The following is a 14,378-nucleotide window of genomic DNA, read 5'->3' on the forward strand; positions in this document are numbered from 1 at the left end:
AAAGAGACTAGATAAGATACAGAAAAATATTTATCTATATCTTACTAAAAGCTAACCATCTACTATTATGTGTTCAATTATTTTTCCAATAAACTGGAATTGTGCAATGACACAGCGTTTATGATTGCCTGGGCTAAATAACTGCCTGATAAGTGTTCTTGATAATGTCTGGAATAAAGGAAATAGAAAATGAATTAATTGGGCATTTTTTTTAAGGCATCAATATATGCATGTATCAGTCTCCACAAGTACTATGCTGCCTTTATGTTCCAACCTTTTTAATGGTCAGCAGGTAACTGCAGCTGAATAGGCAGTAAATAAATGGAGGCAACATATTTTCACAGTGAATAGTAAGGATTTAGCAATTTTTCTTGTCAGGAAAAACCCTTTCATTTAAATGATATTAGGTGGTTGAAGTTCAAACTTGTGTGTTGCACAGGCTTCTGGAATACTTTACACTTGCCTGGCTCCATTTACAAAAGAAAGGCATTTTTCAAAAACTTCTCACAGTTGCTAATGGTAGCTTTTATAGCAGCCTTGATGTACAGGAGTTCCTAATTACAAGATGCCCTGAGTCTCTGATTTGCAGCTCCTCAAGGCAATAGTAGTATTGTACCTTCCTTCATTAATGCTTATGTATCCAAATCAGGAATTGTAGTGGTAGAAAGTTTAATCCTCTTCTGCTGAGTCTATCTCATTGTTTTTCCTTTGTTGGCCCTTTGACAACACCATCAGATCCTCAGATTGTGTTGGTGGTAGGCATTTGTAACTCCTCCCTGCAGACTCAGGAAAGGGATGAGTTTTTGTAATGAGTTACCATGCATGGCAAGGTGTGCTCTGTGTGCTCTTGGCCTGGGCAGTGTTGAAATTTATTGACTTAAACAACTTTCTTAACATGGTTAACACTCCTATGGCTGAGGATGAGTCAAGACGACAGTAAATACTCTTTCAGCATAGAAGTTTGAGACCTCTCACTTAGTTGTAAATATTTCAAGCACTGAGAGCGACATCTCATAAGGCTTGGAAGATGATCTATATAAACTGAAAACCATGGTTGCTTATTGAGACCTGTTGAAGGTTTTTTGTTATTGATTGCTAAATACTAGTAATAGAAGATCTCGGTCCATGATCTGCGACAATCCAGGCAGCTGTGGAGTCAGGGATCAAATGATACATGGGATGCCTCTCAGTTGGCTTCAGATATGTTGGGAGGTCTGGGCTACCTGCAAGGAAAGAAAATGAAGATAAACGAGCTTCTGTTGTGAGGGTCTGCAAAAGAAGGCACGTATTAGTAGCAAGTGACAATGAACCCTAGTTCCTTATAAGTTGGTTCTAAATCAGCCTGTTTTCATGGAGCAGAGGTCTAGTCAAGAGGGTTGTTGATCCCACTCTAAAGCAGCTGTAAGGCTTAGTGCTTACCAGAGTCTTTTGGCTCTCCCTCCTCTGGCCTTTGCCCAGACATGCTCTGTGCATCTTACAGGCCTGACTTTGTTACATCAAATGGCACCTAAGACTGACCAGCTGTCTGCTACTGCTGAAGGGACCTCTGGATCCTGTAATGTCTGAAGGGGACAGAGAGCTCTCGGCTCTTTGAGAGGGCATCCACCAAGATGGATTTCAGCCTGAGCTGAAAGGGAAGCACAGAAAGGCACACTATTAAATTTCTCAATTCTCTCAGTAGCAGAAAGAGATCTATGATTGTTCCTAGAACATTTAACAGAGAAATGGACTGTATATTTCCTCCTCTCGAAGAATACTCTTGACCCTGAAGTTCTTGGGAAGAGCTTGGGAAGAGGAAAAATTCATTTCTTCTTTTTAGAGAAAACAATGAAGCCTTGCCAATCTTGGTAAAGAATGTCCTGGGAATCCTTTCATGGCAAATTCAGGGATGTCTTCCTGTATTTTCACCTGACCAAGTAGAGGCCAGAGTGGTATAATAGAGGTGGTGGAGGTAGGCGTGGTGTGGATCTGAAGCAGAATTTCTGTTAAGGTAAATGGACCTCTGTATAAGGATTTGAAGCTGAGTTGTGGATGCATAGTAGAGAGATTATCCTGCTCAGGGGAAACATTAACACCATCTCTGACAAGTGACAAATACATATATGAGCTGAAAGTAAACATTTTTTATACATTTGTATGTTCCTGTGTGTACATGGATATTCATAAACAGCACAAATAAAAGGTACAGAGTTGGCTGCTACTAGCAAATGGCTGTCTCGGAGAGAGGTGAATTGGATTTTTATAGTTAGATCCTGTGAAACAATTCAGCAGAAATATAGGCAGTCAGGAAGCTAGATGTGTGTAAATATAACTTGAGTTTCTGTGTGGATAGTTTATATTATTTACATTTATAGAAACTAACTCCCATTTAGAATAGCTAATGCAGAAATAATGGGAGAATTCTGTCTGCTCTAACATTGTTGTCACTTCTGGTGTCGCCCTTTCGAGATCTGTCATGAATCTTTGAAGAGGTATCAGGCAGACAGGGATATAACTTTCTGAATTACATTTTTAACCATTATATTTCTTCTCCTGTTTCAAGCTCTTCTTGTTGTTGTTGTAATTTGACCTGTTGCTCGGAACCCAGCTGTTTCTCCTGAGGGAGAATATACTATAAAGTTTCAGAGTTCCTGTCTGAGACAGTCTTAATGAAGAGTCACTTTGATAAGAATACAGTTTAATTTTGGTTTTCTCATTCCAGGCGGTGAAGGTGATTTAGATATTGGTTTAGCAAAAAGTTTGAATAATTTTCTGACTGTTTTTGTTTTCAGGAACAGACTTCAATAATAATTAAAGAACAAAACTAAAAAAAAGCCCTCACCCTGTGAGAAATTTAATTAATTTATCATTGTAATATATTGTTATATCTTGTAAAAGTAACTGGATTATAAATTTGAAAGGAGCTAGTCTAATAACAAAAAATAATAAAATAATGATCAAAAGATGATAGTCAGTGAAGTCCTTCTAGCAGGGGATTTAAGTAGTTGTTCAGGGAGATTTGTAACACTAACTAAATTGGATGTATTCCTTAGTGAACAGTATGCCAAGGTGAGCTGTGTGTTCCAACTGCCAAAATGAACTCTTTAACATGAAATATGTCTTGGACTACAGTAATGGGAAACTTCCCAAGATTTCACACATTTCTTGATAATCTCCACGGAACCTTAACACTTTCCATATGTTTTCCTGGTTGGCAGGTGGAGTGGATACAACAGCAGGTGGTTAAAAGAAGGATAAAGAGGGATTATAAACCTGGTGGTACCCAGTCCACTTATTTCAATGATCCCAAGTGGCCAAGCATGTGGTACATGGTAAGTACATACAGGGTCATTGGCCCTGTTTCATGCTAGCATTTAGTTGTGTGCTGTGATATTTTGAAAAAAGGCAAAATAGTATGTTCAGAAAAAGCAAATTTTGGGGTTTTTATGTAACTAAAGAAGGTCTGGAAACTCGTTACAAGAGTTATAAAGAATTCCCAGTGGGCCCTGCAATAGAAAACATTTATTAATGCATTCATTCATGAATGCTTCCTATTGCAGGATGTCTTGGGAATTACTTATTAGAGGATAAACTTTCACCAAGGAGAATGGAAGAAACTTAGCCATACTCTGTGAGAGCATTGAAACCACTTGTTTTCAGTGTGCCTAGTTCTCTGTCTCCAACATGATATAGTATGCGTGTGATATAAATGTCTCATGTTCTGAAACAGAAGAACCACAAAACACTGACTTCTCAGTGTTATAATTACACTGTTTTTATTAATTAACAATTGCATTGTTGAAATAAATGGGTTGCTTGTGCTGTGTCTGACATGAGCTGCATGTTTTCCAAGCAGAATGTGGGTTTTTTTGTTTGTTTTTTGTTTTTTTTTTCCCTGATAGTCACAGTTAAATCTTGAAGTGGAACTTCTGTATTCACAGTTTTTTTAAAATATCCTCATTTTGCCTAGGAAGGTGCAAGTCATAGAATCATAGAATCATAGAATGGTTTGGGTTGGAAGGGACCTTTAAAGGTCAAATCCAGTCCTTCTGCAAGTGACTTCTTAAGCTACATCATGTTGCTCAGAGCACCATCCAAACTGGCCTTAAACAATTCCAGGGATGTGGCATCTACCACCCCTCTGGCCCTCTGGGCAATCTTTTCCAGTGTCTCACCACCCTCATAGTAAGAAATGTCTTCCTTATACCTAGTCTGAATCTACCTTCTTTTAGTTTAAACTGTTATCCCTTGCCCTGTCACAACAGGCCCTAATAGAAGTCTGTCCCCATCTTTCTTAGAAGCCCGCTTGAAGTATTGAAAGGCCACAAATAAGGTCTCCCAGGAGCCTTCTCTTCAGGCTGAATGACCCCAATTCTCTCAGCCTTTCCTCATAGGAGAAGTGTTCCATCTCTATCCCTCCAATCATTTCTGGGGCCCTCCTCTGGATGTGTTCCAATAGGTCAATGTCTTTCCTGCACTGAGGGCTCCAGAGCTGGATACAGCACTCCAGGTGGGGTGTCATGAGAGTACAGCAGAGGGGCAGAATCACCTCCTTCAGCATACTGCCACTTTTCTTTTGATGCAGCCCAGGATACAGTTGGCTTTCTGGGCTGAGGCGCACGTTGCTGGCTCATGTCCAGCTTTACATCCACCAGTACAATGAAAAGTTGTATTTAGTAGGCAGTTGACTCCAGCTGACGTCTCCATTTTTGCTGATAAAAGACTTGCTCTCTTTTTCTACTGTCCTGTTGATGTAGTTCTAAATCCCTACATGTTATTTTCTCACTACCTCCATCACCTATGTTGCTGACAGTAAGACACTGAGAAGATTTTATGACTTGATAGATTGCATTGCATCAGACAGGGAGGAGAATATGCTTTTCTGGCAATAATATGTAACGTAATTTTCCTGTAAGTAGATACTGTCTTTTCAGATTTTTTTTTTTACTTTCAAAGAATTGTTTTATTATTTCAGATAAATGAACAAAGTTGTCCTAACACAACTTTAAAAATATTTTTAAGTTTTTATTAATTTCATTTTGGCCTGTAGTTCATGGCTGTAGACACTGAAAAACAAAAGAAGTCATAGCTAATTTGTAACTTAACAGTAAACAGTTGCTGTTAGTAAACTCAGTCAGAAGTCCGTATCTTCGTGGATACATCACATGAGCATGTTGTCAGTCAGAAAGTCTAGTAGATCTCCTATTCTGTTTCCTATGTTCTTGTGTTCTAATTAGAGGTTAATTATAACTCTACTTCTAAATTCCTCTTATTTTTATTAAAGAGTTGTACTACTAACTCTTCTTTTCTGATGGAAAAATTGTTCCATAGTACTCTTTCCGAGCAATTAGAGGTCTATATCTTTCAGGCAGTAACTCTCCTGATACAGCAGAAATCTATTTCATTTTTCTTGAATTGCAGTATTGGGTTGATGTAGCTAAGAGGCTTTTTTAGCAGTTCATTGTCCACTTTGAAAACAGCTTTTATCCACATGCCATTCTTTACAATTGTTTGTGAAAGCTGTATTATTTTGGGTCATGAGATTATGGTAGGTCTTTTTCCCAGTTTACTGAAAGGTGTATACTTGTCTGTCTACTCTAATATGTATGTTTATTCAGTCTGACTATCCTATAACCATGTGCATAAAGTGACAGGCAGATTCCAATAAATGACAGTAGATCATGATACTGTGTCCTGTCAGTTCTCATTTTTAAAAAATTGTATTTCAGCATTTTTAATCAAAACTAGAAAATAACAGTGATTTATCTTTAGGTAGTGTGCTGTAATTGCTACAGACTTTCATCTCTGTTAGACTAAGAAAAGGGAGGCCAAACTTCAAGACAATAACAGCAGTCAAGCAAAAACGCACTATACACCCTGCGAGGATCCAGTGGTCCTTATGGATCCCTTCCAACTTGAGATACTCTAGGATTCTGTGATATATCATCTAGGTTACCTTATGTAGTTTTTCTTTTGTGCTCCTAGATTTATATACAAGGTTTTTAGTGCTATCATAGCTTTTTGGTGGAACTAGATTAGTGGCGTGTTTTTTTATCTGATAATAAATGCTTATAGCAGTTGCCTGTAATTGTATTGGGGAAAGTATTTATAAATCAGTTGTGTTGCCTAGCCACACTGCTTCACATCTGCCCCACAACTGCCAGTCTAACAGAGAAAGCACTTCAGGGCAGCAAATGGACTTTACTGTTTGTCTTGTACAACTTTCAGGATATTGTCATTTCTATACCTGTGGCAAAGTCCTCACTTGCAGACCCTCTGGGAAGGGGCTTTTCCTGACTTATAGCATTTACCTCTACTGAATATCTGTATATTTGCAATATCTTTAGTGGTAGAAATGTGATGATGTTGTGTTGAGAGAGATCGGCAAAGTATTATTGAGTACACTATTTCAGCAGAGAGAATAGCTAAAACTATGTGAATGGGTTGACTTCAGGACTGACGGGTCATTACCAGATATCCTCATATGACTGTATTTGTGATTGTAACCATAGCGACTTTTGTTAATCTTATTTACCTGTATAAACTGAAGGGGGGGGGGGGGGGGGGGGAAGGAATTCAAGGTTAGTTAATGGTTTCAGTCATTGCTATGTCAGAAAGAGTTTTTTAGGTTGCTGGCTGCAGACATGGTATTGAGAAAGTAATAAAGTATTATCATGTACAGGTTTGCATTTGGATTAATAAGTAACTTCACGGTGGGTTAAGATTGATACCTTTGGCCGTTGAACTGGCATAATCTCTAACAGGACTGTAAATGTATTTCAGATTTGTTGACACAAGTCCTTTTATTCAAAGACTTTGTCAAGCAATATCTGATTGACGTTTTCCCTCCGTCTTTTTTTTTTCTCAAGTACCAGCCCTTGTAGTTCTAATTGCCTGGGCTAGAAATATATTTTAGTTTGTGTGATATCCATGCTAAGAAGTTACAGGGTGGGTTCAGGCCTTCTTTCCCATCTGGGCCATCAAATGGTTTAAAAGTATCTCTTAAGAGTTATTCTGTGAAAAAATTAGAAGGTCTTTTTTTAATCACTCTGTTTTTTTCCATTTGCTCTAAACACATTCATAGAAAGAGCAGAGAGATTAGGAATATAGTTATTTAAAATCGTAATGGTTCTGTGGAAGCTGAAGCAGACAGAGCTTCCAGAGCCACTCATTACCTGAACAAGTATACTTGTACTTTTCACCAAGGCATTATCTATTGAGAAATTACAGCTTCTCATGCTTTCTAATAACAAGGAAAAGGCAATTTTCTTCTGACTTCCCTCCCTCAAAGCAAAGAAAGTTGAAAAAACCCCAAGTGCTTTATCATGACCTCTGAATCCTGAGGCATCTGTGCTTAAGAGTAACATAGAATATTTTTATAAATTAAGTAACACATGAAAATTCACCTGTTCAACTGTTAACAAATACTCAAAACTGAGCTATAGTTGTTGGGTCCAGCTTGCTCACAATTAACTGATATCAAATAAATAAAATCAAAGGGAAAGAAGGTCCCTAGTTAACATTCCTTTCCAAATTTTGAGTCAGGAGAGAGTGAAGTCCCATATGCCATCCCCTGAGCTCATCTATCTTTGTATCATCATGTTACATCTAATTAATTTCTTCTCTTTCATTGAGGTTGACAGAATACCTTGTTTGCCAATAACTGGATGAACTGTATAAACCCAGTTTGCATAACTGAAAGAGGTTCAAGTCAGCCCTGAAGCCCTACTGCTATCTGAAACCATTTTACTTAACTTGTAACAGTAACAAACAGTGTCTTTGGAATGACTACGGGGACTTTGTGCCTAACCAGTTTCACTGTACTTGTGGGTTGGTTTAATGAGTATCCTCATCTTGCCTGCATGGAAGGATGGTCATAAAAACCAGTGGAAGTACATATAAAAAAACTAAAAATATGTGCAAAGATGTGGTTAATATAGCTAGCATTGACTTAATAGACTCCAGTCACAAGACTCTCTTTGCTGACCGTTCCTTTTTGCTCCCCGCTTCAGAAGAGCTTCGTAGTGGTCAGATGAAACTGGAATCGCAAGGGCACACGAGCACAGCTTTCTGCAGCTGTAATCTAGCTCTGCTGTGATGCTGGGCTCCATTGCATGTTGTTTTAAAATAGAATGTAACCGCAATAAATTAATTTCGCCTTTTTTTTAACAAACTATTGTTAGACTACAAAGACACTGATTATGTCTCTACAGCCAGTTCAGACAGGCACAAGTATTTTTCAACACTGATCAAGGATAATCCACTCCAGTACTGTTATCATCCCTTCTATTGTTAATAATAATTGCTATTGCTGACAGGGTCCTCTGATTTGAAGAAGTTTCCACTTCCTACCAGGTTCTTTCCACACTGCATGGCCTAGTTACTGCTGGGCAGGAATTGAACATGTAACAGGATATTTCTGTGGGACTAAGAATTTGCTGGAGGAGGAGTATGGTATTTTAAGATGTGAGGCTAGAGGACAAGGCACGGTTCAGTTGGAGCACCTGAGAATAATTGTGGTAGCTAAAGTCTATAAGCCAAATGTTTTCTTACCACTGGATGCCACTTCATCAGAGAAGAAGAAATGAGTATCCAGAGGTTACTCCTTATAGCTAGAGAAGGTATGGCACTGTCGGAGATACATGAGGGAAAGCTGGAACTACCATTGCAGTAAATCTCCAGGGCAAGATGGCATTCCTCAGAGAAACTACAGCATAAAATAACTGAGCTACCCATGAAAATAAATAATATAACTTTAAAAATGCTGTTCTACTCAGAGAAGAAGCTAGGCAGGGTCTCTCAAATGCATACTTGGGAACCATCCTGAAAATTTTTATAGCAGTGAAACTTACCTGAGAACATAGGAAAACAGCTGACAATATAACTTCGGTTGTAAACAACAGCAAGAAGTGGAACACAGGAACTTGCCTGTCAGGTTCTCAGATAGAAAATGGGTGAGATGGTCACATTCATAAGCTGCTTGGAATGGAGGAAGGAGGACACCAGCTATTAAATATCTAAACTAAAGAAAACGCTGTCTTTAAATTGTCATTGCTAAACACATCCCACACCAGCATAAAGGATAACTCAAAGCCTCACTGAAGTAAAGCTTTCATTTTGTTTTATGTGTATTTTAGGTCTACAATGATGTCAGCTTACCTTCTGCCTTAAATCATTTGAAGGCTTGTTTTTGCTGTTGATCTCTAAAAATTAATTACTTCCTCTTCTGAAAATTATTTTCCTTTTTCTGAATCTCTTTCCTTTTCTTAGTCTTTGTTATTTTCTCTTCACATTTATTCCCTGTTATTCCTTCTTTCTAGAAGTAAACCGTACTTTGGGAGAGTAGGTGGAAGACAAAATACATTTGGAGAGTGCTAACAGCAGATGATTTCACAGTCTTCTGTTTGGGACCCAAAAGAAGGGCTTTTGTAAACCTGCATTGTACCTCTCCATAGTCTGCTAGTTTTCTCCGAGAGGTAGCAATATAATGGAAAAGGACTACAAGACACTATAGTTTATGTAGTCTTTCTAAAAATAGGAAAACCATGCTAGGTAAGCATAATGTATTTCAGTTGCTGAAGAAGTCAGATTTTCTCACAAAACTTCTGAAAAGATACTCCACTAGAAATCTGTAAACCTAAGAAAAGATACAATGCCTGGCTGTCCTGTTTCTCCAACTGCTTATGTTATGACTTAGCTCTGGGGTCTTTGGGAAGAGCATTTCTGATTTCCAAAACTGGACTGAAAGTACAAGCAGATGTACAAATGCAAAGTGTTTTAGGGGATTCAAGGTGGAAGAGGATTGTAGCAGTGCCAGCAGGGCACAATAAAACTAGGCGATTGAGCCATGGTAGAAACAGTGTTTCCAAATTGTTTGGTGAATAATACTTGGTAAATTACTTGGATGAGACAGCTATATAATACTGTTGCACAATTATAGATGTAGTGTGAGGTTGCTAAGGCTTTTAGAAAGTTGTTGAAGATAAAAAGACTTGCTGGAAAGTTTAACTCAACAGCCAATATTTATCAGTCATCCTTGTGTATTTGCACCAGAACATTTGTGGTACAAAGAGATGAAATATAATTTGTACTGCAGTTGAGAGCAGTCTTTGCAGACTGGTGAGATCTGAATTAGCTGCATCTAGGGCTGGTTGCCTTGAGCTCTAGTGCTGAAACCATAACCCAGGAGAAATTGCTTACTTTTCACTTCCAGTGAGGACTATGAAGTCAGCATTGCTTTGAGCTTTGGTGAAGGGTCTGGTGAACCCAGCTTATTTTGTTTCTTCAGAAAACTCCTCCAGTACACTACATAGTGCTCTCCAGTTATATTTGTGAGCTCCCAGGTGAGCTATACTAGCATTCACAGGAACGGACAGACATTTGTGTTCTGACAGGGTATCGTTGACTCTGGATGGCAGCCAGAATGGGGCTAATAAGCCTTTATCAGCAATGAGTAATGTGAGTCTCCTAAGGTCCTGTAGCCATGAAATGACATAGAGGTGAAGAGTTAGACAGGCCACTTGCCTCCCTTATGCCACTGATGAAATTGGCCCTGTGGGGAGCTGGCTTATCTTGTGCCTCTTCCAACTCCAAGTGAGAGCAGCAGTGCAAAGAAAAGGATTTTGTGTTCCTAGCCTGGCCCTCAGTAAGGTCAGCTAAGGCAAGTGGGGTGGTGGAAGGAGACAGTGAGGATAAAGGAAGGAGTGACAAATACCTGATAGGATGGTCTGGAGAAAGGCAGAGGGAGGAGGAGAGGTCACACTGGGTCCGAGTGCGAGCCATGGTACAGAGGAGACAGTTGAGGACTGAATTTCACCTGCCATATGCTAACACCACAGTAAATGAATACGTGTCACCCTCCTTTACAACTTCCTAAAAATTTATTTCCAGCCCACCTATGCCAGGCATTGGCAGCTAAGGAAAAACCTCACTCTTTTTATTGCCCTCCCAAGAATTGTCCTTTCTCCATCAGTGCAGTGGAAGCCAAATCATTGTTCTTTCCGAGGTGACATGGCATGCTTCTAAGTGTTTTGCATATTTTGTAACTTGGCTTGGTTGTTGCATGCAAGTTTTTGTATTTGTTTTTTTTTGATTGCATGCAAAGTTCAAGCTTTTGGTGTTCTGGAAAGCTGAGAAGACGGTCTGTGACTTAACTTCGGTAGAAGTGCTTCTAGAAAGAAGCAAATTGCCTATGAGGCATTACCTTGCAAATCTGTATTTTTTTATTAATTTAGGTCAAATTGTTTTTTATTTATTATTAATTTAGGTCAAATTGTTTATTACCTGACCTTATGTTACTAGTTCTACCTTGCTCACAAACAGCAAGAGGAGTGTTTGTGAGCAAGGTAGAACTAGTAACATAAGGTCAGGTAATAAACAATTTCACCTAAATTAATTTCCTGTTGGAAGACAAAAACATACTTTAAATAGTCAAAAACCTGTAGAATTGGATTTATCCTTATCTCCTGAAAAGAGATTGTTAATGCAACTAGTTTAGCAAGATTAGTGAATAGTTTAAAGACAGAATTACCAGACAGGCTACTTGATCTGTTCCTCTGGGGCATTCGGTTCTGACTTCCAGATAAGCAGGCCTAGAAGTGCCCAGGAAACACAAAATGGAAGCCAGCACTCTTCAGAGGTTGTGCCAGCATTTTCAATGAACCAAGAAGAAGCAATACTGAAATAATTTCCATACTTGCTTTGGGAGAGATTTTCCTGAGTGTCAAAGATTTGGTAATAAATCATACAACCCTATAGTGTATGTTCCTCTGCCTATTTACTACAGTGATTTTCTCTTCGGAGGGAGACTATCTACTTTTATTTTAACTTTCAAGAATTTATTTAAAATGGATTTTTTTTGCTTGGTAACAGCTGAATCACATTAAGAAACTGCAAATACTTTTCTGTATAATGTCATATTTGAAATATCATTTGCATATAGTATTTTATTTTACTGAACTGCTTTTTTCTGACTGGTTTCTGCAATTAGTAAGGAAATGATAGTGCCACAAAATCTTTGCTGAATTTCTAATGAGGTACGATAAATATCTGCCTTTAGCTTTAGTTCAAAGTAAACAGCTAACAATAAATTATATGGAATATAAATGGATATAAAATTGCTAACATTAACAACTGTAAAATGTGACACATACTGGGGAACAATTTGGTGTGTTTTGGTTTTTGTCTGTCATAGCACTTCAGCAGGAAGAACATTCATATACACACAAAGGTACATACTTGTCTGAAAGTATGTTTTCTGTTTTCGAAGAAGGAGGAATTTGCCCATCATTACTTTATAAAAGTAGTTTTCCAAGAGCAACTGCTTAGTTTGCTGCCCACTTTTGAGGCATTTTTAAAATCAAAATCAATTAGTATCAAATAGCAAAATAATTTATTTTGTTGTACAATCCCGAGTACTCTATTAATGTTACTGAAAAAAAGAGGTAATTAAAATAAAATTAATTAATAAAATAAAATTAATTGTAAAAAATACCGCTTTGTTTCAAAAACTCACTTTATGTATTTTTTGTTATTGTTTGCATACTAAAATTGCAGGTACTTCAGGAAAGGTATTGCTAAATATTATATATATTTAACTAATATTTCATAGCTTTTTTCACATAAAAAACACTATACAAACAACAGGAATCCCAAAATGACCAGAAATGCACAGCCACAGTACAGAAGAATTGATTCTGAAGCTTGCCTGTCATATGATCTGGCTGCTAAAGAAAGAACAGGTGTGATGTGTTCAATCTGCCCTTATTAGAAGCAAACTCATAATCTATGAGACGTATACATTTCTGACACAAACAGTAGCTAGATTACTTCCCAGTCAGGGAGTAAAAATGTGGAGTTGTGCTTCCACAGGGCAGTTTCCTAATTTTTCTCTACAGAGGAGAGCCTGATCTGTGTAGTGTCTTTGCAAAGGAGAAATTGGAGAACTGCTCTTTAGCTCCAGGATGTTAGGTCTCATACCAGTCCTTAAATATCATTATGCCCTTCTTTACTTAGGACAGATGCCATGTGATAGAGGATACCATGAAAATGCGGACATCAGAACTCCAGCTTTCTTGTTTCCTGCATCCACAGTCTAACATGTCTTCCTGTATATCACATGAGCAAACTTTACTAAAATTACAAGTATGCAGAAGACCTTACATCTCACTGGCCATTTTTTGACCTTAATTCTTGCTCTGTTTTCAAGTTTAAACACCCCCACCCCCCACCACCCCCTACCCCACTCCCCCCCAAAAAAACAAACGAAAAACAAACAAGAAACCAACAGAAGAGGAGAACACAGTAATAGGATGGAGACTTGAATAAAGTGTGTTCTGCACCACATCATTAAATGCAGGTCATACTTAGCATTGCTTGTAGCTACTTCTGATGTCATGAAATCTCTTCCGTGAGTTACATCTGCTGCTCAAGCCCTGTGAAGAATATTTTCTTCTAGCCAAACAAGGAACAGATGGCAGAGGAGGATAAACATGTAACAAACTCTATCAGTGCCATTTTGGAGAGAAGTCCAACAAGTGTTTGTACACCTGCATGACTTTTAAATACCGTTTTGATGGAAATTAACCAAATAAGTTAAGTGATCATTTTTAACTTAGTCACTGAGTACAGGAGACCCTGTCAGCACAAGACCCCAAGTCTCCTCAGAGAGAGGCAATAGGATTTTTTTGAAAATATGCCAATTCTAAGGCACGGAGCAATGTAGGCTACATCTGTGCTTGTTCTTTTGCTGTGGAGGTTATAAATTCTGCGAAAACTTAAACACTGGCTGTTTCAAAATGAACGCATTTCCAGCAAACAGCAGAAATGCATGATGGTCAGAGAGAGGAACTGTGTGGGAAGGAAGAGCCTCAGACAGCCCCAAGAGGTGCAAGTGTGAATCTGTCATAGTATTGATACCACTTTTTTCTTACCCTTTGTATTGCATTAGTATTGCACAAGTAGCATGCCATTTAAGCATATAATTGCCCTGTCTTTATTTATATGTGAATTCCTAACAGAACAAAGCAAGCTATATTGTTTTGTAAACAATGCAAAACTATATTAATCCCAAGTAAGATAAGCACAGAAGGCTAAGGATAGTCAGATATAAATGTACGTGAGAGACTAAAAATTAGGTATATAGTGAGATTTTCGTCTTCTGTGTCTTTCAGTTAAGACAGTTTATTAATAAACAATAAACTACTGCTTTGGAGATAGTATTTTTGTTTTTATGAATATCAAGTCTTGGTTACAAGATTGCATTTTTGAGCCAGAAATCCCATTTGGAAAAAAATAAAGACAAGTTTGTGAAGAAAAAATGTTTCTGAAGTTACAAACAAGTTGAATAACTTCTCCTTTGTTCAACTTCTATGTACTCTTCCACATCCAGGTTTAATGTT

The 14,378-nt window shown here is 38.0% G+C and overlaps 1 protein-coding gene across 2 annotated transcripts in view; it reads left to right on the forward strand.

Moving 5' to 3' along the window:
* The window catches only part of PCSK5 (proprotein convertase subtilisin/kexin type 5), a 247,790-nt gene that overhangs the window by 45,922 nt on the left and 187,490 nt on the right, over positions 1 to 14,378 (forward strand). For both annotated transcript variants that reach the window (XM_056325218.1, XM_056325216.1), the window contains exon 3: positions 3,198 to 3,311. In XM_056325218.1, coding sequence (XP_056181193.1) covers positions 3,198 to 3,311 — 114 coding nt within the window. The remainder of the gene's footprint in view (positions 1 to 3,197; positions 3,312 to 14,378) is intronic.

Source organism: Falco biarmicus, chromosome Z (genome assembly GCF_023638135.1).
Source record: "Falco biarmicus isolate bFalBia1 chromosome Z, bFalBia1.pri, whole genome shotgun sequence".
Lineage (NCBI taxonomy): Eukaryota > Metazoa > Chordata > Aves > Falconiformes > Falconidae > Falco > Falco biarmicus.